This window comes from Salvelinus sp. IW2-2015, linkage group LG33, assembly GCF_002910315.2.
Source record: "Salvelinus sp. IW2-2015 linkage group LG33, ASM291031v2, whole genome shotgun sequence".
Classification (NCBI taxonomy): domain Eukaryota; kingdom Metazoa; phylum Chordata; class Actinopteri; order Salmoniformes; family Salmonidae; genus Salvelinus; species Salvelinus sp. IW2-2015.
This window is the reverse complement of record NC_036872.1, coordinates 25,736,182-25,760,516: the sequence shown is the minus strand read 5'-3', so window position 1 is coordinate 25,760,516 and position 24,335 is coordinate 25,736,182. Positions and strand designations below refer to the sequence as shown.

Here is a 24,335-nt window from a genome sequence, read left to right as displayed (position 1 = left end):
TTTCATGAGCCTTTTCTCTAAACCCTGAGGGTTTAACAATCTTGAGATTTAAGAACATTTCTAAGAACTTTATTTTGAAGATTCTAATTTCTTCTTAACTTTAAGGAGAAACATAAGAAATAGCACAAGATCATTTCCAATAACCTTTTTGAGGAATAGCAATTTGCTTAACTTTCTTCTTAAGTCTATAGTTAAGGAAAACATGGCAGTTAAGAAGACATTTATTCTTGTGAATCCGGCTCCTGGTCAAAAGTAGTGTACTATAAAGGGAAGGGAATAGGATGCCATTTGGAAAAATGTTCCTCTTTTGACCCCAGGGTGTTACTGTGAAAAATCTGTTGACTGTATTTGACCCTTCTACATCATCTTCTTCTACTCATCCCTAAAGCTAAAACCTCATTTGGACGCCTTTCCTTCCAGTTCTCTGCTGCCTGCGACTGGAACAAATTGCAAAAATCTCTGAAGTTGGAGACTTTTATCTCCCTCAACTTTAAAAATCTGCTATCCGAGCAGCTAACCGATCGCTGCAGCTGTACATAGTCCATCTGTAAACTACCCACCCAATTTACCTACCTCACCCCCCATACTGCTTTTATTTATTTACTTTTCTGCTCTTTTGCACACCAGTATCTCTTCTTGCACATGATCATCTGATGATTTATCACTCCAGTGTTAATCTGCTAAATTGTAATTATTCGATTTATTGCCTACCTCATGCCTTTTGCACACATTGTATATAGATTCTCTTTTTTTCTACCATGTTATTGACTTGTTTATTGTTTACTCCATGTGTAACTCTGTGTTGTCTGTTCACACTGCTATGCTTTATCTTGGCAAGGTCGCAGTTGCAAATGAGAACTTGTTCTCAACTAGCCTACCTGGTTAAATAAAGATGAAATAAAAATAATAATAATTTTTTTTAAAAAGCAGAAAGCTCTCTATTCAAGTTCCTTTAAAAAGCAGCATTATCAGAGGGTCTTTGAAGGCTTTTATAACGACCCCCTCACTTCTCCTTCATATCAAAGCAGCTATACGGAAAACTACACACACGTACACGTACATAAACACTTTTATATCCAGATGGCTGCTTTGTTGAGGCTTCCTTCCCCACTACAATTACCACAGTATGAAAGAAGTGCGTGTTCGCAGCTGCACACGCATGTGTTCGCGCACGTGTGTGTGTCCGTGTGTGAGTGCCTACGTATGCGTGTGTGTGTCCGTGTGTGAGTGCCTACGTATGCGTGTGTGTGTGTGTTATCAGGGAGGAAAGAACTAAGTTACCACATGGCCTATAATATCATCAGTTTACACTGGTGCCGAGGACATATTCAGTTGGAGATAAAACACAAAGGCTCTCATCAAACCCCATTCCCATCTGGAGCACCTTGTTTTATAAGCACTGGATTCCACAGGTGCTTTGGAGCTGCAATGGGAGAGCCTGATAACCCCAACAAAATAAAACATTTGTCACATGCTTCGTAAACAACAACAGGTGTAGACTTAGTTTATCCTGACATTTAATCCGAGTAAAAATTCTCTGTTTCAGGCCAGTTAGGATCACCTCTTTATTTTAAGAATGTGAAATGTCAGAATAATAGTAATAATAGTAGAGAGAATTATTTATTTCAGCTTTTGTTTCTTTCATCACATTCCCAGTGGGTTAGAAGTTTACATACAGTCAATTAGTATTTGGTAGCATTGCCTTTAAATTGTTTAACTTGTTATGGCTGCAGGGGGCGTATTGAAAAACTGGAAAATATGTGCAAATTTTCAAACGGCCTCTTAATCAATTTTTGCTCTTACCAATATGCATATTATATTACTATTGGATAGAAAAACAGTCTCTAGTTCTAAAACCGTTTTAATATTTCTCTAAGTGGAACAGAACTATTTTTTTTACAGGCCATTTCCTATCCGGAAGTGGAATTCAAAATCGATGTCGCTCTTCAAGCCCTTGTCTATAAATAAGGGCATGCACTTAGGGACTGTAAAACACGTCATACGCCTTCCTCTGGGTGTCATGCGGAAGTGAGAGAAGAAACACTTGATTATCTCTTCCTGGGGTTGAACACAACCTCTTGGAGGAGTGTGCGCAGTTTATTTTTTATTTCTGGGCGCGAAGTAGGACCTGGACTCGGCTCCTGGAAAACACTCTGTAAAGGTGAATATGATCTCTTGGCTTCGGATTTTATTTGATACAATGTCACAATATCATCCTAAAGTATGTTATTTCAATATAGTTTAATTATATTATTGAAATGTATTCTGGACTTTAGACGTGATGCGACGCAAGAATTTTTTTCAAGATGGAGAGGTTTAGCGTCGCACGCCAGTGTGCTTGCTAATTCAAGAGGGAAATTGTTCGTTCTGGATCGAAATAAGAGACATTTCTGAAACAAAGGACCCCTTGGAGAAACATTCTGATGGAAGATCAACAAAGATAAGGACCCAATTTGGGATGCTTTTTCATATATCTGTCAAACTGTGCTATGCTACGTTTGCCTTGAGTCAATGCTGTTGTGATGTTAGCTATTGAGTAAGCTAATATAGACGATATATTGTGTTTTCGCTTTAACACTTGAAAAATCGGAAATATTGGCTCTATTCACAAGATCTTTCTCTTTCATTTAGCTATCCACCATATATTTCTCTGAAATGTTTTATGATGTGTAATTTAGTAGTTGACGTTGGTGTCTGTATTTTCTCTGGCTACTCCCGTGCGATTTCTGACTGAGCTACTATGATGGTGGCAGTAATGTAAAACTGATTTATAGCTAAAATATGCACATTTTTTGAACAAAACATAGATTTATTGTGACATTTATAAGGACTGTCATCTGAGGAAGTTGTTTCTAGGTTTTTAGGTTGGTTCTAGGTTAGTTAGGTTGGCTTGTGCATGTGCTACTTTGCATCCTACTTTGCTGTTGAAAATGTCGTCCTCCTGTTTTATTGGTGGTGAGCTAACATAAATATATGTGGTGTTTTCTCTTGTAAAACATTTAAAAATCGGACATGTTGGCTGGATGACAAGATGTTTATCTTCAAATGCTGTATTGGACTTGTTTAATGTGTGGAAAGTTAAAATATTTAAAAAAAATAGATTTTGAATTTCGCGCCCTGCACTTTGAGCTGGATGTTGTTCATAGGTGTACCGGCGTCGGGCTGACGTCGGGCTGCAGCGCATAACAGGAAACTTGGGTCAAACATTCGGGTAGCCTTCCACAACCTTCCCACAATAAGTTGGGTGAATTTTGGCCCATTCCTCCTGGCAGAGCTGGTTGTAACTGAGTCAGGTTTGTAGCCTCCTGCCGCACACGCTTTTTCAGTTCTGCCCACACATTTTCTATCGGATGAGGTCATGCTTTGTATGGCCACTCCAATACCTTGACTTTGTTTCCTTAAGTAATTTGCCACAACTTTGGAAGTATGCTTGGGGTCATTGTCATTTGGAAGACCCATTTACGACCAAGCTTTAACTTCTTGACTGATGGTCTTGAGATGTGCTTCAATATATCCACATAATTTCCTTCCTCATGAAGCCATCTATTTTGTGAAGTTGCACCAGTCCCTCCGTGCAGCAAAGCACCCCCACAACATGATGCTGCCACCCCCGTGCTTCACGGTTGGGATGGTGTTCTTCGGCTAGCAAGCCTCCCCCTTTTTCCCCCAAACATAATGATGGTCATTATGGCCAAACAGTTCTATCTTTGTTTCATCAGACCAGAGGACATTTCTCCAAAAAGTACGATCTTTGTCCCCATGTGCAGTTGCAAACCGTAGTCTGGCTTTTTTATGGCGGTTTTGGAGCAGTGGCTTCTTGCTGAGCGGCCTTTCAGGATATGTCAATATAGGACTCGGTTTACTGTGGATATAGATACTTTTTGTACCTGTTTCCTCCAGCATCTTCACAGGGTCCTTTGCTGTTGTTCTGGGATTGATTTGCACTTTTTTTTAAGCACCAAAGTACGTTCATCTCTAGGAGACAGAACGAGTCTCCTTCCTGAGCGGTATGGCGGCTGCATGTTTATACTTGTATACTATTGTTTGTACAGATGAACGTGGTACCTTCAGGTGTTTGGAAATTGCTCCCAAGGATGAACCAGACTTGTGGTGGTCTACAATTTATTTTCTGAGGTCTTTGCTGATTTCTTTAGATTTTCCCATGATGACAAGCAAAGAGGCACTGACTTTGAAGGTAGGCCTTGAAATACATCCACAGGTACACCTCCAATTGACTCAAATTATYTCAATTAGCCTATCAGAAGCTTCTAAAGCCATTACATAATTTTCTGGAATTTTCCAAGCTGTTTAATGGCACATTCAACTCAGTGTATGTAAACTTCTGACCCACTAGAATTGTGATACAGTGAATTATAAGTGAAATAATTTGTCTGTAAACAATTGTTGGAAAAATTACTTGTGTCATGCACAAAATAGATGTCCTAACCGACTTGTCAAAACTATAGTTTGTTAACAAGAAATTTGTGGAGTGGTTGAAAAACAAGTTTTAATGACTCCAACCTAAGTGTATGTAAACTTCTGACTTCAACTGTACATATAGGTAGGGGTAAAGTGACTAGAATAGATAGATAATAAACGGTAGCAGACGCATATGTGATGAGTAAAAGCAGGTCAATGCAGATAGCATAACTGGAGGAGAAAGAAGAGYGGGGGAGGAGGGGTAGGGAGGGAGTTAGGGAGGGAGGTGGGAGATAGGTAGGTAGGTGTGGGGAGGGAGGGAGATAGGTAGGTAAGGACAGAGGAAGATGGGGATTTATTAGGATCCCCTTTAGCTGATGCCAATGGCAACAGCTAGTCTTACTGGGGTCTGACATATAACAGACAAAAMACTTTACAATTTACATACATTTAAAAACATGAAAATGTAGTGTGTGTGCGTGCGTGCATCTATCAGTTAGACACACATGTCAGTACATTCACACAAGTAGGTCACATGGTGGAGAGGCATTGTGAGAGAGAGCAGCAAACTGTTAGTACATAGATGTGGTCGGAATATATCTCCCTGTGCCAAACTCTGACTCAAATGGCCTAGCAGTACAAGCTGCCCTCGTGCCATCAGTACTGGCATCATTCAGTCTGGGCAGGGAGGAACTTCCAACACAGAGAGTGAATCATTGCACAGCGCTGCCCCGGTACATACAGAAAGAGAAACAACACTAACAGGACCACAATAGAATAATAAGCCTTCGGAATATGCATTCAAATGATCAAATCAACTGATGAATCAACCGCAATAGACCAACAGCACACAGCACTCAGGTCTCCCTTGTAAAATAGGTCTTCTGACCTCAATGGGACTTCCTGAATAAATAAAGGTGAAATAAAACAGACCTGTTTGTTCTTCTTGGAGTAGGTTTTCTTCAGCAGCCTGTCGTTCATCCTCTCCTGCTCTCTCTGGGCGTGGTTGATGAAGCCGTTCTCCAGGGGGTCTAGGGACAGGGGCATGACATTCTCCTCCTCCTCATTCTCCTCCTTCTGTCTCTTCACCACCGTCTCCTGCTGCTGTTTCTCCTCTCTCCACCTCTCCTTCTCCTTCTTCTTCTCCTCTCTCCACCTCTCCTTCTCCTTCTTCTTATCCACCTGAGACTTCAGGGCCCCAGTCTTCTTCTAGAAGAGGAGAAAAGGTGAGAGAGGAGAAAATAAATAGAAAGGAGAAAAGAGAGAGAAAAAAAGAGGAGAAAAGAGAGGAGAAAAGCAGGATATTAGTGTCAGGATAAATATGATGTGGGGGTTGATGTTGGGGAACAGCCAAGTGCACAGTAGCCATGTTGGATTATTCAAAGCAGAAAGACTATGTACAAAAACAGAGTCAGTCGTAGACTCTCAAGACATGTTTAATCCAGTCAACAGAAGCACAATACCTTCCAGAAGTCTCTAATCATATTAAGGGTTTGTCTTTAATAAGCTTATGATGATAGGAACATGTTCTTGACTACACAGTAAATACAACAGTAATATACAGTAGAGTCTAGAGGTCGACCTCTAGTAGAGTCTGGTGCATATTGTACAATCTGGTCAAATGTTTCTCTTGTTTGGCTTAATCACAGTCTGATAGCTACTGTCAGAGTCATWCATTTAGATCAAAATATTAAATATATGGCTCTGGCTACTGTTACATCATGACCAGGCTACTTTCTCCTTCTGGTTGTCTGATTGACTAAACTCTGGCTAATGTATAACCATATTATTTATTGAACCTTTACTTAATCAGGAAAGAGCTTTGAGGTTAGCACCCTCTTCTGCGAGGGCGGCCTGCAAATAACCAGGGGATAACGTTGCAGCCAGAAAACTGATAACTATGGCTACAGTTACATCATGGCATAGCTATTGTTAAAAACAAACAAAGTCTTCGAAGCGATGACGAAGGCTGTGAGGCTGATATGTAAAGTGAATAATTCACAGAAGAGGGTAGGGGAAAGACTGTTTGACTGGCGTTGGAGACACACCACTGCTTGAAGCCACACATAGGGCCCTGCACAGGGCTGTAGGTTCACAAAGCAACATCTGTTCTCCGCTGCATGGCTCTACTGGCTACATTACAGACACCCCTACCGTGATGAGTAGTGAAGTGAGGGAGGGAGAGAGGGAGAGAGGGAGAGAGGGAGAGAGAGAGAGAGAGAGAGAGAGAGAGAGAGAGAGAGAGAGAGAGAGAGAGAGAGAGAGAGAGAGGGAGAGCGCAACTCCATCTGAATAGTAAAATAATTGGCTCTGGGGGCGCAGCAGATGGCTATCACATTAGCGCTAACACAACAACACTGATACATTTACAAAGGTGCATAAGCAAAGCCTTCTGTATATACTGACATCCAGGCCCTGAAAGGTGCTCTTCACCTCCTCTAAGGCAGCACATTAATGTCTTATGAGGCCAGATAGACAGCCAAACCGGGCTACTTGTCATGACATTCATTATCCTGACAGCCATATTTGAAATGCTTTGCCGTGACAAAGCAAGACAAACTGACAACAAAGGACATCTTATGAACTTCTTCTTTTTTTTCTTAATAAGCTTCGTTTTACTTAATAAGTGTTTTGTGAATCTGGGCCCTGGTGTGCAATTCCTCAACAATATCTTAAGATTTAATGATTTTCTTACGAACTTGTCAAATATCTTCTTACAAATCTTCCAGGCAACTGTTTTAGCTAGCTCTCTAGCTAGCAATGGCAATCATGTTAGCATATTTCTTACTGAGATTACTGTACTAAAACATTTTCTTGGGTTTAAAATAATCAATACTGAAACTTTCACATGATGTTTGTGAGTGAAACTTTTTTTGTTCAATTGCTTTCATGAGCTTTTTCTCTCATTGCCCTGAAGTTAAGACAAGAGTTTAGTTATCTTAGAATTATTTTCAAGAATCTAATTTATTCTTAACTTTTTGCTTAAGGAGAAACATAAGAAATAAAATGTACAATAACCTTTTTGAGGAAAGCAACTTTCCTTAACTTTCTTCTTGAGTCTATAGTTAAGGAAAAAATGGCAGTTAAGAAGAAATTTCTTCTTAAGAAGGTTTTGGGAATCTAGGCCGAGGGTCCGGATTCATAAAACATTACTTACGTAAAAACACAAGAAGTTTCTTAAGGGTAAAAATAAGAAGTTCAGAAGATAGTTCGTAATTGCAATTCCTCAAAATGTTCTTAGGAATTCATAGTTTTCTTAGGAACTTCGTAAAATATCTTCTTATGTGGCATTGACATTAGTGATGTGTTTGAAACCAATAAATAAGCCTATATGACAGGGATGATAGGATTTGTCACACTATAATAAAGTGTTGATATTTCCATTTGATTACATTTATTTATCTGCTTTATGTCTCAATATGTTTTTTTTTGTTGGCTTGTGAACCCTTTATGCACAAAAACAAACTTTATTTTTTCACATATTATAGCCATCAGACTAGCTATATCAAAAACAAAAATGGATAACCAAGGAAAGCGCAATAAACACTACAGTAAACAAGAGCTTGAAGTGATGGTGGAGGAAATAGCAGCCAGGAAAAGGTTGCTGTTGGGGAGACTCTAAACTGCGGAGTCACTGCAGAGACCAAAAAGAGAGGATGGGCGAGAGTGGCCAAGTCTGCCTCTGCCATCAGTGGGTATGGCAAGGGACAGTGATGCCACCGTAAAAAATAGTGGTCTGACATCAAGTCGGATGCTAAGAAGAAGGGAGCTGAGAGACCATTCATGTGGACCAGCTGGACGAGAAGGTGTTGTCCACGATAGGAGAGATGGTGATAGAGGGACTGTGCGAACGGTAAGTTTAGTAGCTACATTAGCTAGCTAACGCGTAACGACATTATAGCCAACATAGCTAACAACACTAACGTTAGCTAAGTTAGCCAAGTTCTTCTTTGCAAATTTACGAGCTAACGCGAGCTATTTAACACTTCTAGAATATTGTAATATATTGTTAATTAATAGCTAGCTAGACAATGTGTGTTTAATTAGTTTTCTTGCTATATTTAAATGTCCGGTAGCCAAATGGCAGTGGCGCAAGAAAATGTTTATGGTTACAAAAGTATCCATTTGTCACAAGACCAGGGTTTAGCTGTCCTAAACTTAAGTACATTTCCAAGAAGAAACATTATTTTCCAAGAATCCTATTTCTTCTTAACTTTTTTCTTAGGAAGAAAAATAGGGGGGAAAAGTAAGAACATTTCCAATAACTTTATTGAGGAATAGCAACTTTGCTTTSTTTTTCTTTTTAAGTCTATAGTTAAGGAAAAAATGGCAGTTAAGGTTTTGTGAATCCGGCCCCAGGTGTTTTCCCTCTTTAAGTGTTCTGAACCTTCACACGCCACCCATCAATATTCATCATCTGAAAGAGGAGATTGGCAGTTCAAAGTCATTCAATTTGCATGCGAGACCCCACCTCCTGGGTTATTATTAATATAGGCATGTCTAGTAAACACACTTGGTGGTTGAGCTATGGGATCAATTAGAATTACACAGAACTGTGGAATCTCATTGATATTCTGTCTTGTGGTCCTGATTTGTGTGTGTGTTAACATTCTAAAGTTCACACTGTAACCTCCATGATTGCCTACTGTAAATAATAACTTCTGCTTGGAAGACCAGCTTCCAACCTGGGAAACATACACATGCAGGTGCACACAAACACGCACACACACACACACACACACACACACAGGGAGAGGGAATGGATTGGAATGGGAAATGGCTCTGCTAGTCTGCACATACAGGCACAGTAACCGGAGAGACAGCTAGACTTTCCTGACCCTGGCACGTTGCCGTGGCAACAGCATGTGGGGAGAGCGAGCTTTGTTGCCTTTCCAGATTGCACTAGGAGGGAGAGAAAGGGAGGGTGAGGAGAGGGGTAAGGGAGGGTGGGAAAGGCCTGTATAAAACCCACACAGTCGTCCCAGGCAGGCAGCTACAGTATGGTAAACAGCCTGCGTCTGATCATGGAGCAGGGGCATGCCCTGGGTTGTGGAAGCACACTGCAGCAGGCCCCCATCGGGAGGGTAGTACAGCTAGTCAGCATCCTCTACCCCTGGTCTGGTTGTTTCCTGGGGTGCTTTTCACAGGACATGCATAAACCACGAGGCACAGGACGGAAAGCGGGGACGTTCTCAAACGGAGTCCTCAGCCTCTGTGAGACAACGAATGAGAGAGATAGAGAGTAGAAGAGCAAGAGAGAGAGTAGGATATAGAAAGTCAGAGAGAAAGAGAGAGAAGGGAGAGGTAGCAAGAGAGAGAAAGAGAGAGAGAATGAATAGGTAGCAAGAGCGCAAGAGAGGGGGCCGCCTGCCTGTGGTGTCTAATGCACATCATCACATTTCACTGGCACTTCTCTCTCCATCTGCAGTAATTATTTAGGAGACACAAAGAGCTCAGCTGGGGATCACTTCTTCTAAATTAGAGGCAACAGAGGTTACAGGGGCATTTTTAAACAATGAGATACACTATGCCACCCATGGTGTGCTGACTTACAGAACCACACTACTTAGACAACAGTTATCCTGCAGTTGTTTCTAATGGCATCTGAATGGATTTGTAGAATGATGTAACCTGTTTCTGCTGTTTGTGTTTCAGTCATCTATTGTTAAATATGTTCATTGTGTTTTAATTAATCCCTTGGGAGGGAGTCTGTGAGCTTGAATACTTGATCAAAGCTCTGACGGTTTATTGAAGTAAATCCATCATTTCTCTCAATGGCAATGTCTATAAACAGACTATAAAAACATCATAGCACTGATCAAAATTGTGTGTGTGTGTGTGTGTGTGTGTGTGTGTGTGTGTGTGTGTGTGTGTGTGTGTGTGTGTGTGTAGGCAGGGAGTCATTCTCTCATAACCCACTGAGAGTAAACTATGGACTACTTCTGCGTGGTCCCAATGGTTTTCCTGTCACAACTCAATGATAGCACCACCTCTCTGTGCCACATTCATACAGTTGGGTAACTTCTCTCCACTACAGCTGAGCAGCTTCTCACTACACTGATGGAACTGGGGCCCCCAGACCCCACAGGGCCCCCACCTGCAAAAGTACACCACACACACTCCTGTCACACACAAATATAAACCAACACACACTAACTCCTGTCACACACCCACACACAGAAACAGACATGGGTTATTCTATAAATAATGGGGCCAATGTGTGACATTGGGATCAACAAAAATTATTTTTATGCAGTTCCACATGTGTACTCAGAGGAATAAAAGTAAATATATGAAAATTGTCCCATACCTCTAGATATACAACAGCATAGGACTAGGACTATAAACCTTTTAGCAGGATTTATCCAGACATTGGAATGTCAAATTCAAGGACTTTCAGGGACTTTTTCAAGCACTTAATTGTAATTTTCAAAGGACCTTAATGTTATACAATTGTATAATTTATATAATTGTACATATAGGGCCAAATATAGACCCCCCCCAAAGCAAAAGACATGTCTTCACCAGCGTAACGTAGGTGACAATAAAATATTCTTGACATTCCTTGCAAACACCTTTTCTCGAGCACTTGGGCTGTTGTTGCATCACAACAGCTGTTCGTCACTTGACAATCATTCATAAAATTCCTTCCTGGATGAAATGATGATGTGTGAAAATATCACAGCATAACAAAACAGCTGGACATTAAATGCGCATCCAACAAGTATTATGCATAATTATTGAAGAAGCACGTTTTACAGTATCAATTTATGTTTTAAGTATCAAGGTAAGGTGACTCATTCAGTTAGGAGCATTCGATTTTGCAATCGCATAAATCATTTGGGATTTGTGTGCTCATGAAAACTGTTTTCACCCCGTAACATAAGGAGACACGGAACGTTACGTACTTACACTGCATTTCTGAGATCTCCATACAAAAAACTATCCGTTACCTAGATCCAAGATTCTTACAGGGTTTAAGTTCAATCTAATTTAACTGATTAATGCTTACTATATGATACACTACATGACCAAAAGTATTTGGACACCTGCTTGTCGAACATCTCATTCCAAAATCATGGGCATTAATATGGAGTTGGTCCCCCCTTTGCTGCTATAACATCCTCCACTCTTCTGGGAAGGCTTCCACTAGATGTTGGAACATTGCTGCGGAGAGTTGCTTCCATTCAGCCACAAGAGCATTAGTGAGGTTGGGTACTGATGTTGGGCGATTAGGCCAGGCTCACAGTTGGCTTTCCAATTCATCCCAAAGGTGTTCAATGGGGTTGAGGTCAGGGTTCTGTGCAGGCCAGTCAAGTTCTTCCACACTGATCTCGTCAAACCATTTCTGTATGGACCTCGCTTTGTGCACGGGGGCATTGTCATGCTGAAACAGGAAAAAGCCTTRCCCAAACTGTTGTCACAAAGTTAGAAGCACAGAATRGTCTGGAATGTCATGGTATGCTGTAGCGTTATGATTTCCTTTCACTGGAACTCATGGGCCTAAACCGAACCCATGAAAAAAAGCCCCAGACCATTAGTCCTCCTCCACCAAACGTTACAGTTGGCACTGGGGCATTGGGGCAGTTAGTGTTATCCTGGCATCAGTCAAATCTAGATTCGTCTGTCGGACTGCCGGATGGTGAACTTTGATTCATCACTCCAGAGATCGCATTTCCACTGCTCTAGAGTCCAATGGTGGCAAGCTTTATACCATTCCAGCTGATGCTTGGCATTGCACATGGTGATCTTAGTCTTGTGTGCGGCTGCTCGACCATGGAAACCCATTTCATGAAGCTCCCGATGAACAGTTGCTCCAGAGGCAGTTTGGAACTTGGTAGTGAGTGTTGCAACCGAAGACAGACGATGTTTACGCGCTACGCACTTCAGTCCTCGGCCGTCTAGTTCTGTGAGCTTGTGTTGCGCTACCACTTCGCAATAACAGCAGGGCAGAAATTTAGCATCCTATGATGGTACCACGTTGAAAGTCACTAAGCTCTTCAGCGAGGCCATTCTACTGACAATGTTTGTCTATGGAGATGTTATACACCTGTCAGCAACGGGTGTGCCTGAAATAGCCGAATCTACTCATTTGAAGGGGTGTCCACAAAGTTTTGTATATATATTGTATAACAAGAACTTGCACAACCATAAATACAAAGACAGAAAAGTCATGTTTTATGTCACACGGTTTTGGACAAATCTGTCAAGAAACCAAAAAATTAAATAGGTTTTAAATCAACTGGTGAATTTTGTTGAATATAGCTAGGATCCACCTTATGTCTTAATGTAATGTCATGAGAGAAAAAAAATGAATATTATCAATGACTTATAGCTGTAGCAAGTTGTCCAGTGTAGGAAATCCTCACTGGTACACTAGTTTATCGAAAGACACACAAATGAGACTTGTTTCAGTAAACTAGGCGTATGTCGAGCTTCACCACTTCACAGTATAGGTGTTTGAACATAAACATAATTTATTTTCAAAATGCGTTTTTGGGCAGAGATGCCTTCTGGAACATGTGAACTATCATGTGCCTTAACTTCTCTAGGATAGGGGGCAGCATTTTCACGTTTGGATGAAAAGCATACCCAAATTCAACTGCCAGCTACTCATCCCCAGAAGATAAGATATGCATATTATATGCATAGGCATATTAGTAGATTTGGATAGAAAACACTCTGAAGTTTCTAAAACTGTTTGAATCATATTTGTGAGTATAACAGAACTTATTTAGCAGGTGAAACCCCGAGGACAAACCATTCAGATTTTTTTTCTATTTGAGGTCACTCTCTTTTCAATGTGTTTTCATTGGGAATCCAGATTTCTCAGGGACCTTCTTGCAGTTCCTACCGCTTCCACTGGATGTCAACAGTCTTTAGAAATTGTTTGAGGGTTTTTCCTTTGTGTAATGAAGAAGTACGGCCATCTTGCATGACCAGAAAGCTAGCTACAGTTTGTTTTAATCCTGTAATTGAACACAACGTCTTCAATTTTATCGATTATTTACGTTAAAAAAATACCTAAAGTTGAATTACAAAAGTAGTTTGAAATGTTTTGGCAAAGTTTACAGTTAACCTTTGAGATATTTTGTAGTCACGTTGCTCAAGTTGGAACCGGTGTTTTTCTGGATCAAACGCGCCAAATATATGGACATTTTSGATATATATCGACGGAATTAATCGAACAAAAGGACCACTTGTGATGTTTATGGGACATATTGGAGTGCCAACAACAGAAGCTCATCAAAGGTAAGGCATGAATTATATTTTTATTTCTGCGTTTTGTGTCGCGCATGCAGGGTTGAAATATGCTTCTCTCTCTTTGTTTACTATGGTGCTATCCTCAGATAATAGCATCGTTTGCTTTCGCAGAAAAGCCTATTTGAATTCTGACATGTTGGCTGCATTCACAACCAGTGTAATTTTAAATTGGTATCTTTCATGTGTGATTTAATGAAAGTTAGATTTTTATAGTAATTTATTTGAATTTGGCGCTCTGCATTTTCTCTGGCTTTTTGCCAAGTGAGACAGTAGCGTCCCGCCTAAACTCCGATTTTTGGATATAAATATGAACTTTACCGAACAAAACATACATGTATTGTGTAACATGAAGTCCTATGAGTGTCATCTGATGAAGATCGTCAAAGGTTAGTGATTAATTTTAWCTCTATTTCTGCTTTTTGTTACTCCTCTCTTTGGCTGGAAAAATGGCTGTGTTTCTGTGGCTATGTACTAACCTAACATAATCGCAAGGTGTGCTTTCGCCGTAAATCCTTTTTGAAATCAGACACTTTGGCTGGAATAACGAGAAGTTTATCTTTAAAATGGTGTATAATACTTGTATGTTTGAGGAATTTTAATTATGAGATTTCTGTTGTTTTGAATTTGGCGCCCTGCAATTTCACTGGCTGTTGGTTAGGTGGGACGCCACATATCCCAGAGAAGTTTTAGTTAATAAACCAATTAGTCACATTTGCGCAGGCTTGATACAACATTTTGAACAGATATGCAATGGTTCATTGGATTAGTCTAAAACTTTGCACATACACTGCTGCCATATATAGGACAGAATCTAAATTGCGCCTGGGCTAGAATTTCTTTCTTTCTTTCTCTCTCTCGGAGGACCTGAGCCCTAGGACCATGCCTCAGGACTACCTGGCCTGATGACTCCTTGCTGTCCCAAGTCCACCTGGCCGTGCTGCTGCTCCAGTTTCAACTGTTCTGCCTGCGGCTATGGAACCCTGACCTGTTCACTGGACCTGCTGTTTTCAACTCTCTAGAGACAGCAGGAGCGGTAGAGATACTCTGAATGATCGGCTATGAAAAGCCAACTGACATTTACTCCTGAGGTGCTAACCTGTTGCACCCTCGACAACCACTGTGATTATTATTATTATTTGACCCTGCTGGTCATCTATGAACATTTGAACATCTTGGCCATGTTCTGTTATAATCTCCACCTGGCACAGCCAGAAGAGGACTGGCCACCCCTTATAGCCTGGTTCCTCTCTAGGTTTCTTCCTAGGTTCTGGCCTTTCTAGGGAGCTGTTCCTAGCCACCGTGCTTCTACACCTGCATTGCTTGCTGTTTGGGGTTMTAGGCTGGGTTTCTGTACAGCACTTTGTGACATCAGCTGATGTAAAAAGGGCTTTATAAATACATTTGATTGATTGAATAATACATTATGGCCTTTCTCTTGCATTTCAAAGATGACGGAACAACAAAACAAAAGAACATGCTTTTTCTGTATTATCTTTGATCATATCTAATGTGTTATATTCTCCTACATTAATTTCACATTTCCACAAACTTAAAATTGTTTCCTTTCAAATGGTATCAAGAATATACATATCCTTGCCTCAGGTCCTGAGCTACAGGCAGTTAGATTTGGGTATGTCATTTTAGGTGAAAATTGAAAAAAAGTGTTGGATCCTTAAGAGTTAATAACAAACTTGTATGCCATCTGTAAATATGAATAACATTGTTAAATTATGGGGCTAGTTGGTTTAGCCACGGAAAAAGACAGGAACCTTCCTGCTAGCCATGATTGGCTCAGATAATGGATGGGCTGAACATGCCGAGAGATGAGTTTGGATGTGTAGATAATCCTTTCTAAAGTGGCTTTTTTTGAAAGATATCACGAATAACTGCAAAAATGTTGCTCTCCACTTTCTGGAGGAATCAGTGAAATGCCCAGTGGAAGCAGAGTATGATAGCTAAGGAGATGGAGAAAATTCTGGCATTTGATTGCAAATATGTGGAGGGAGTCGAAAAGAGAACACACAGAAGGCTATTGTATAAAACACATATCTCCGGATTACATCTTCAAACTACGGGCAACCATGGCATCTGTGACAGAGAAGGAGAAGCGTTCATCCATGTATACGGCTAAGAGAGTCTAGCTAGCTACTTTTTCAGATATTATACGTTACTCTTCTTCTTGTCAGAAAGTTGTTGTCATTGCAAGTTAAAGCGAACTGTTAGCTAGCTAGCTAATGTTGGCTTGCTGACTCGCTAGCTAGTGTTACGTGTATGATCTGTGAAGTGAAGTAATATTATTTGTATCTCAGTTCCATTTGCGTTGCTAGTTATATCCTAATGTTAGCTAGCTATCTAACATCGAAKCTAGTTAGTTAGCTAGCTGCAGATTCATGCAGGGTAATAAAGTTATGAGTTGGGATTATGGTTCATTGTTTAGCTAGCTAGCTAGCTACAAGTCTAAACAAACACTCCACTATGCAAGTAATTATTTTACTCTACAGCATACACCTTCGGTATCCTGTGCATGTGACAAATAAACTTACAGTGCCTTGCAAAAGTATTCACCCCTTGGCATTTTTCCTATTTTGTTGCATTACAACATTTAATTTAAATGGATTTTTATTTGAATTTCATGTAATGGACACACACAAAATAGTCTAAATTGGTGAAGTAAATGAAGAAAAAAAAAACTTGTTTGAAAATTTTTTTTTTTAAAGGAAAAGTCGTGAGTGCATACAGTTGAAGTCGGAGGTTTACATACACTTAGGTTGGAGTCATTCAAACTTGTTTTTCAACCACTCCACAAGGGAGCAACCACYGTAGAGACGGTATCAGCCAAATTTTGCTCAGTGCACTGGCYCACCACTGTATATGGACCTTGAAACTTGGCTTGAAAAGGAGAACCAACAATTGGCAGCAGAGCAAGAACCTGGTCACCCGGACTAAAGTGACGAGGCTCAGTTCGGCGATCAAATATGCCCTTCATCATCTCCTGTGAAGATGATAACTTCTCTTTAGCCATTTCACCAGCAGCGATACAGCTCGCCGAAATCACACACATACGATAACAGGGACTGAGGAGGCTCAGGAGACTTCCAGTCATCCTGGAGAACAGATAAAAGTCCACGCACCCTATGTCCAAACACAAGGTCATTTGGACTGAAACCCGTGCTCTCCTGTGAAACCTCCCTAGCGGCTAACAGTAACCAAGGCAACCCCTCCTCCCAATCATTATCCATCTCAGTACAATAAGCTCTCAACAAAGACTTAAGTGTTGATGGAAACGTTCCAGTGCTCCTTGACTTTGCGCATGATAGGCGCTAGACAAATTGTGTTTAATATGGAGCTGTTGGAGAACCTGACCAAACAGATTAGAGGTGAAATTAGATCCTTGATCACTCTGAATGACCTTAGGGATCCAAACAGTGAGAGAAACTGAGTCAAAGCTTTTAACACAGACTTAGTCGTGATAGATCGGAGAGGATAGGCAGCAGGAAACCTAGTGGTCTGATACATCACAGTGAACAGCTAACTACTACCCTTTTTAGAACGAGGCAGAGGACCACACAGTCAATAATCAGATATTCAAAAGGCTGGCTGAGTACAGGAATAGAAAAACAGTGGTACCGGCTAATAGCTTGATTAGGTTTACCAGTTAATTGACAGGTGTGACAAGTTTTGATGAAATCAGAAACATCCCTCTTTAATCTAGGCCAAAAGAAAAGTCTTAATATGTGATTGTAGGTTTTCCTCACCCCCATATGTCCAGCAACGTCGTTGTGAGAAGTTTCCAACACCAACTCACAAAGCTTAACTGGTCAACAACCAGACTAATTGCCTCCCCCAGAAAACAACTACCATGAGACACCCACTTTCTCATCAGGACATCCTCTTGGAGAAAATAGCCATGGGCGACATCTCCCAACTGTTCCACAGGCACAATTTGGTCACGCAACTCTTCTAATGTGGAGTCATCCCGTTGCGCATTGATTAGATCTGAGCGGGTTACAGATAACGGGATAACAGGGAAAACAGTGACATACTTCTTTGTATTATTATCAATAGTCGGCGCAGTGACCAGTTCGCCACGGCTCATAGAACGTCTCACTGCACACGCAGAGAACACCTCTGGGAAACTCTGTACACTTTCATCAGGAATCCCAACAAATGACGGCTTAGAGGAAACCACTAGAGATGGAAACACGACAGGCCATACACGATTACCAGCCAAGTTATTCCCAAGGATAACGTCGATACCCTCAATAGGCAACGAAGGACGCACCCCCACAACAACTTCACCCTTCACCAGCCCACAATCCAACATCAGTTTATGCAACGGAACTGACAGAGTGTTCAAACCTATTCCCCTAATTAGAACACTATTCCCTGAATCAGTCTCAGCAGAAAAGGGTAACACAGACTCCAACCCAAATGATTCAGAGGCACCTGTGTCTCTCAGGATCTTCACTGGCACTAGGTCCTTACTTCCTAACATAGACACAAAACCTTCCGTAATGAAAGGTAAATAGTCTGGATCAATATGGACTTTCACATGCTCCTGGACCTGAGGCAATGAGTCATGAGTAAACTGATGAACAGGCGCAGCTAACGCGGTAGGCTTAGATTTAGCGTAAGCACCCTTTGACCTGAGAAGTGGACATTCGTTTTTCCAATGACCTGAACCTTGACAGTAGTGACACTCTTGCCCAAAGTCAGCTTTACCACGGGAGTCAGGCTCAACCCTAGTTGAATAGAACTCTGCCCGTGAACCAAAGTATCTCGGTGAACGAAGCCCAAATCTATCCGAACGCCCCCACTCATTCCGAATACGAGGCTCTGCAAAGACACCTTTGTTAGTCAACACATACTCATCCGCCAAAACCGCAGCTTCAGCGACATTCTTTACTTTRSMTRSMTWAWWWWWMMMGSCAWWKSYKCKYGGYWTMMMMRCRTAAATTGCTCTAACATAATCAGATCYCACAGCCCTTGGAAAGTCACAACTGCAGAGGCGGAACACCAGCGATTAAACTGTAAAGATAATTGTCGCGCAAACTCAACATGAGTCTGTTTATCATCCCTTTTTAAAGRTCTAAATCGTTGGCGGTAAGCCTCAGGGACCAATTCATAAATCTGTAWCACAGCCGTTTTAACCTTATCATAACTGGCACTGTCGTGTACACTAAGAGCTGAATATGCTTCCTGCGCTTTACCAGTCAGCACACACTGAACAATAAAAGGCGGTCAGAATCAGGCCAACTCCTAGCGGCAGCAACACGCTCAAACAACGAAAAGAATGTCTCAGGGTCCTTTCATTAAACTGAGGCAATAACCGTAAGTTCCCAACAATATCAAATGTGTCAGGGGCACGACCAAAAGAGGAACGACCCCTAGGTAAATCTGGGTCACCTTCCCAGAACAAACTCTCCCCCGAGACTTACCTTCCCTAACCAACTCTATCCGGTTCTTGTTGCAACTTGATTTTAGCATGCTCCATATCTTGTTTAAATGCTAATCCTTTTCATACTTTACACAATCATGCTCTAGCTTCTCACGATCATGCTCCAGCTGTAACAGAAGCAGTTCTTTCTGCTGTTCAAAAGAAGAACTACCATGACTAACCGATGGAATGGCCATTTAAGTTACGGGGATACGAAAGATCCTCAGCAGAGGCGGCCCAGTGGTAACTTCAAGAATACCACTCTCCATCAGATTGCCTTCAATATCAACCTAATAAATTTTTTAGACGTTTATCACTAATTTCAACCTTGTAGTGTTCAGCGACCTTCAACAGCTGTTCTTTAGTACCTAATTCTACAATTCTCTGATGAAAGCGAATGAACTCATCTACATAAGACGCCATAGTTACAACAACAAAAAAATTCTCGCTCTTCCCCTCTGCTGAGCACACCAGACCTCAACCCGAGAAATGACAACTACCCTGAGCACCACAGAAGAGAGATGAGATACAGAGCTTCCCAAAACCTACAATAACTCAACCCTAGTCTTCGTGCGGATATGCGGTGGGAATTTACGCACTGTAGCCCGCTGGCAAGAAAAACTCCCAGCATCTGGCAAATTCCACCAAGCCACGGATGTGCCCCGAGACAACTGCTCAGTCCACAGACACCACACAAAAATAAACAACATTAACCATGCCCAACATATTCCAAAAATGAAACACGTCGCTAAGCATCAGGGGAAAAGCTATAGCTCCGGTAGCAACTCACTACACCACCCAAATCCCCACTGAGGTACACAGTCGATTACTCACCTCCTCAGACCGATGTCCCAACAGAAAGTAGAACAAGAGTTTCCAGGCTGGCAGGGCCTGGAAACTAACCATTATACTCTCTCCAACTCAGCACACAAACCAAACAACAAAGGCAACCAATACTGGGCCTATCAACTCAAACAATATATGCAAACAGCACGTACCTCCCGTTCTCCCAAACCAATACGTTGAAAGATCCCGGACGACCCCCACTTTCACAAACCGGCTCAAAGCCCGTAACAACAAAGGGAGACAACGTGGAGATAAGAGTAACAAAATATAATATTTATTAAATAACAGTAAAACTAGGTTAATATACAATGGTGTTGTAATCAGTTATCAGTATGTAAGTGATGTGTTTGCATGCATGAATGTATAATGCAGGTGTTTGAAAGAATGCTAAGCAAACAACCCAAAAAAACACCAAGAACACAACAAAATCTATAAAGGTGTCTGCCATGGAGAGAGTTTTTTTCCCCCATGAATGGAGAAGATAGTGGATGTATTTATCCTGGGAGACACCTGTCCCAGGTGTTTCCCATGTAGCTGACGAACCCTCCCAACTCCGCCCACCGGCATCCTAATAAGGAAACAAGAACAACAAGAGAATACGGCAGACAGAGTGAGGGTCTCCACAAGATGACGGTCAAAATACCCCGGTCTGGGCTCCATGCAAGATCTCACCTCGTGGGCATCAATGATCATGAGGAACGGTGAGGGATCACAGCCCAGAACTACACGGCAGGAACTGGTCATGACCTGAAGAGAGCTGGGACCACAGTCTCAAAGAAACAATTAGTAACCACACTTGCCGTTCATGGATTAAATCCTGCAGCGCACCTAATGTCCCCGAGCTCAAGCCAGCGCATGTCCAGGCCCGTCTGAAGTTTGCCAATGACCATCTGGATGATCGCAAGAGGAATGGGAGAAGGTCATGTGGTCTGATGAGACAAAAATAGAGCTTTTTGGTCTAAACTCCACTCGCCGTGTTGGAGGAAAGAAGAGGATGAGTACCAACCCCAAGAACACATCCCAACCGTGAAGCATGGAGGTGGAACTATCATTCTTTGGGGATGCTTTTCTGCAAAGACAGGACGACTGCACATGTATCGCGAGATCTTGGTCAACAACCTCCTTCCCTCAGTAAGAGCATTGAAGATGGGTCGTGGCTGGTCTCCAGTCAGACACGACCCTAAACACACAGCCAGGGCAACTAAGGAGTGGCTCCGTAAGAAGCATCTCAAAGGTCCTGGAGTGGCCTAGCCAGTCTCCAGACCTGAACCCAATAGAAAATCTTTGGAGGAGCTGAAAGTCCGTATTGCCCAGCGACAGACCCAAAACCTGAAGGATCTGGAGAAGGTCTGTATGGAGGTGTGGGCCAAAATCCCTGCTGCAGTGTGTGCAAAACCTGGTCAAGAACTACAGAGAACGTATGATCTCTGTAATTGCAAACAAAGGTTTCTGTACCAATATTAAGTTCTGCTTTTCTGATGTATCAAATACTTATGTCATGCAATAAAATGCAAATTAATGTCACGCCCTGACCTTAGTTCCTTGTTTAGGTCTCTATTTTGTTTGGTCAGGGCGTGAGTTGGGTGGGCATTCTAGTTTTTGTTCTATTTTTATATTTCATGTGTCTGCCGAGTGTGGTTCTCAATCAGAGGCAGCATGTCTATCGTTGTCTCTGATTGGAGAACCATACTTAGGTAGGTTCAACCCACCTGTGTTTTGTGGGTATGTTTCTTGTGTGTGTCTGCACCAGCAGAACTGTTTCGGTCGTTCTCGTATATTTTTTTGTTATTCCGAAGTCCTCCAGTGAGGATCCATGGCACGAAGCCTCCAGTGAGGATATAGCACGAGCCTCCAACGAAGGCCGTCAGTCCGGAGCCTCCAGCGACGCCCTCCAGTCCGGAGCCCAGGGACCTCCATCCGAGCAGCGCCAGCATGCCCTCCTGTCCGAGCCCCAGAGCGCCCTCCAGTCCGAGCGCAGAGTGCCCCCTGCCGGACCGCCAGAGCCGCCCTCCTGTCCGGAACGCCAGAGTCGCCCTCCTGTCCGGCCCGCTGCGAGGGTCCCCAGTCTGGGGTCGGTGGCAAGGTCTCGCTCTAGAGGTGCCACCTAAGTGGGCCAAGCCAGAGGTGGAGCGCGTTGAAATGCCCACCCAGACCCTCCCCTATAGGTTCAGGTTTTGTCTCGGCGGGGGGTGGGGGGGGGGGGTACTGTCACCCCTGACCTTAGTTCCTTTGTTAGGTCTCTATTTTGGTTTGGTCAGGGCGTAGTTTGGGGTGGCATTCTAGTTTTTGTTCTATGTTTTATATTTCTATGTGTTTGGCCGTGTGTTTCTGTCACGCCCTGGCCTAGTTATCTTGGTTTTCTTATTATTTAGTTAGGTCAGGCGTGTGACATGGGAGATGTATGTTTTTGTATTGTCTAGGGTTTTGTATGTTTATGGGGGCAGTGTCTAGTCTAGCGTATGTATGTCTATGGTTTGCCTAGATTGGTTCTCAATTAGAGACAGCTGTCTATCTTGTCTCTCGATTGGGAACCAATTAGCAAGCCATTATTCATTGGTAGTTCGGGTTATTGTCTCTATGTCTATGTGTAGTGTTTAGTGTCAGCACTATTTGTTTTATAGCGTCACGTTGTTCGTTTGTTGTTTGTATAGTTTGTATAGTGTTCTTTATTTCACTTAATTAAAGAAAGAATGATTGTTATCACGCTGCGCCTTGGTCCTCCTCTCTTCCACCATATAACGATCGTGACAGGTCCAATCAGAGGCAGCTGTCTATCGTTGTCTCTGAGAATCACCTGTGTTTTGTGGATAGTTGTTTTCTGTTGTGTGTCTGCACCAGCCAGAACTGTTTTCGGCGTTCGCTTTGTTATTTTCAGTGTTCATTAAATAAATATGGACACGTACCACGCTGCACCTTGGTCCTCTCCTTCCAACAGCCGTTACAATTAATACTTAAATCATACAAGTGATTTTCTGGATTTGTGTTTAAGATTCCGTCTCTCACAGTTGAAGTGTACCTATGATAAAAATGACAGACCTCTACATGCTTTGTAAGTAGGAAAACCTGCAAAATTGGCAGTGTATCAAATACTTGTTCTCCCCACTGTATATGATAACAACATCCTGCAGATTGATTCTCTACTTAGTTTACCAGTTTATTCGACCTGTAATATAACTTTTTGAAGTTTCGCCGAGTTCGCCTGGAACGGCGCCAGCGTTGACATGTGAACTAAACGTGCTAGCAAAAGTAGCTACTTGGACATAAATATTTGACATTATCGAACAAAACAACAATTTATTGTGAACTAGGATTCCTGGGAGTGCATTCTGATGAAGATCATCAAAGGTAAGGAATATTTATGGTGTAATTTCGTATTTCTGTTGACTCCAACACGCGGAGAAATGTTGTGTATATCGTAGCGCCGTCTCAGATTATTGCATTGTTGCTTTTTCCATAAAGTTTTTTTGAAATATGACAGCGGTTGCATTAAGAACAAGTGTATCTTTAATTCTAAGTAAAACATGTATCTTTCATCAAAGTTTATGATGAGTATTTCCCGTTATTTGATGTGGCTCCTCTGCAATTCTCCCGATATTGGAGGCATTTCTAAACATGGCCGATGTAAACTGCGATTTTTTGATATAAATATGCACATTATCAACAAAAACATACAGTATTTGTTAACATGATGTCCTATGAGTGTCATCTGATGAAGAATCATCAAAGTTAGTGATTCATTTTATCTCTATTCTGCTGTTTGTGACTCCTATCTTTGCTGGGAAAATTGCTGCGTGTTTTGGACTTGGAGGTGATCTAACATAAATATATGTTGTGTTTTCGCTGTAAAACTTTTTAAATGCGACACGATGGGTAGATTAACAAGATGTTTATCTTTCATTGCTGTATTGGACTTGTTAACTTCTTGCAAAACTATAGGGCGGGTGCTCTTCCGCATTAGCATATTTGTGTCCTCAAATTCAAACTGCCTCGTGCTAAATTCTGATCGTACAAATAGCAAATAATTGTTATTATTGATAGAAAACACCTTTCTAGTTCTATAGAAGTTGGAAATTTGTCTCGTGGTGGTAAGAACCAATATCTACAGCACTTTCCATTACAGGTTTCAGATCAAAATCTTTACCCCTTATCTGGAGTCTGTTTTAATCTACAGTAAAGTATGAGAACCGACACTGCCTACGTCTCTCCTGCTGGTGCTGTACTCATCACGTTTTTCAAGGAAATCGATGGACATCACAGCCCATTATAAAAGACCAAAAGCTACAGAGACCCCCCCTTCTCATCATGCGAACCGAAGCGTGGAAGGACACGGACCTGCCTCGTCCAAATCGTTTTCTAACCAGCAATATTT

General features: G+C 41.8%; 1 protein-coding gene across 1 annotated transcript in view; it reads right to left on the bottom strand.

The window, feature by feature from the left end:
- Positions 1–24,335, bottom strand: part of fbrsl1 (fibrosin-like 1) — a 531,885-nt gene that overhangs the window by 408,096 nt on the left and 99,454 nt on the right. The window contains 1 exon segment of the mRNA XM_070436990.1: positions 5,353–5,628. Coding sequence (XP_070293091.1) covers positions 5,353–5,628 — 276 coding nt within the window.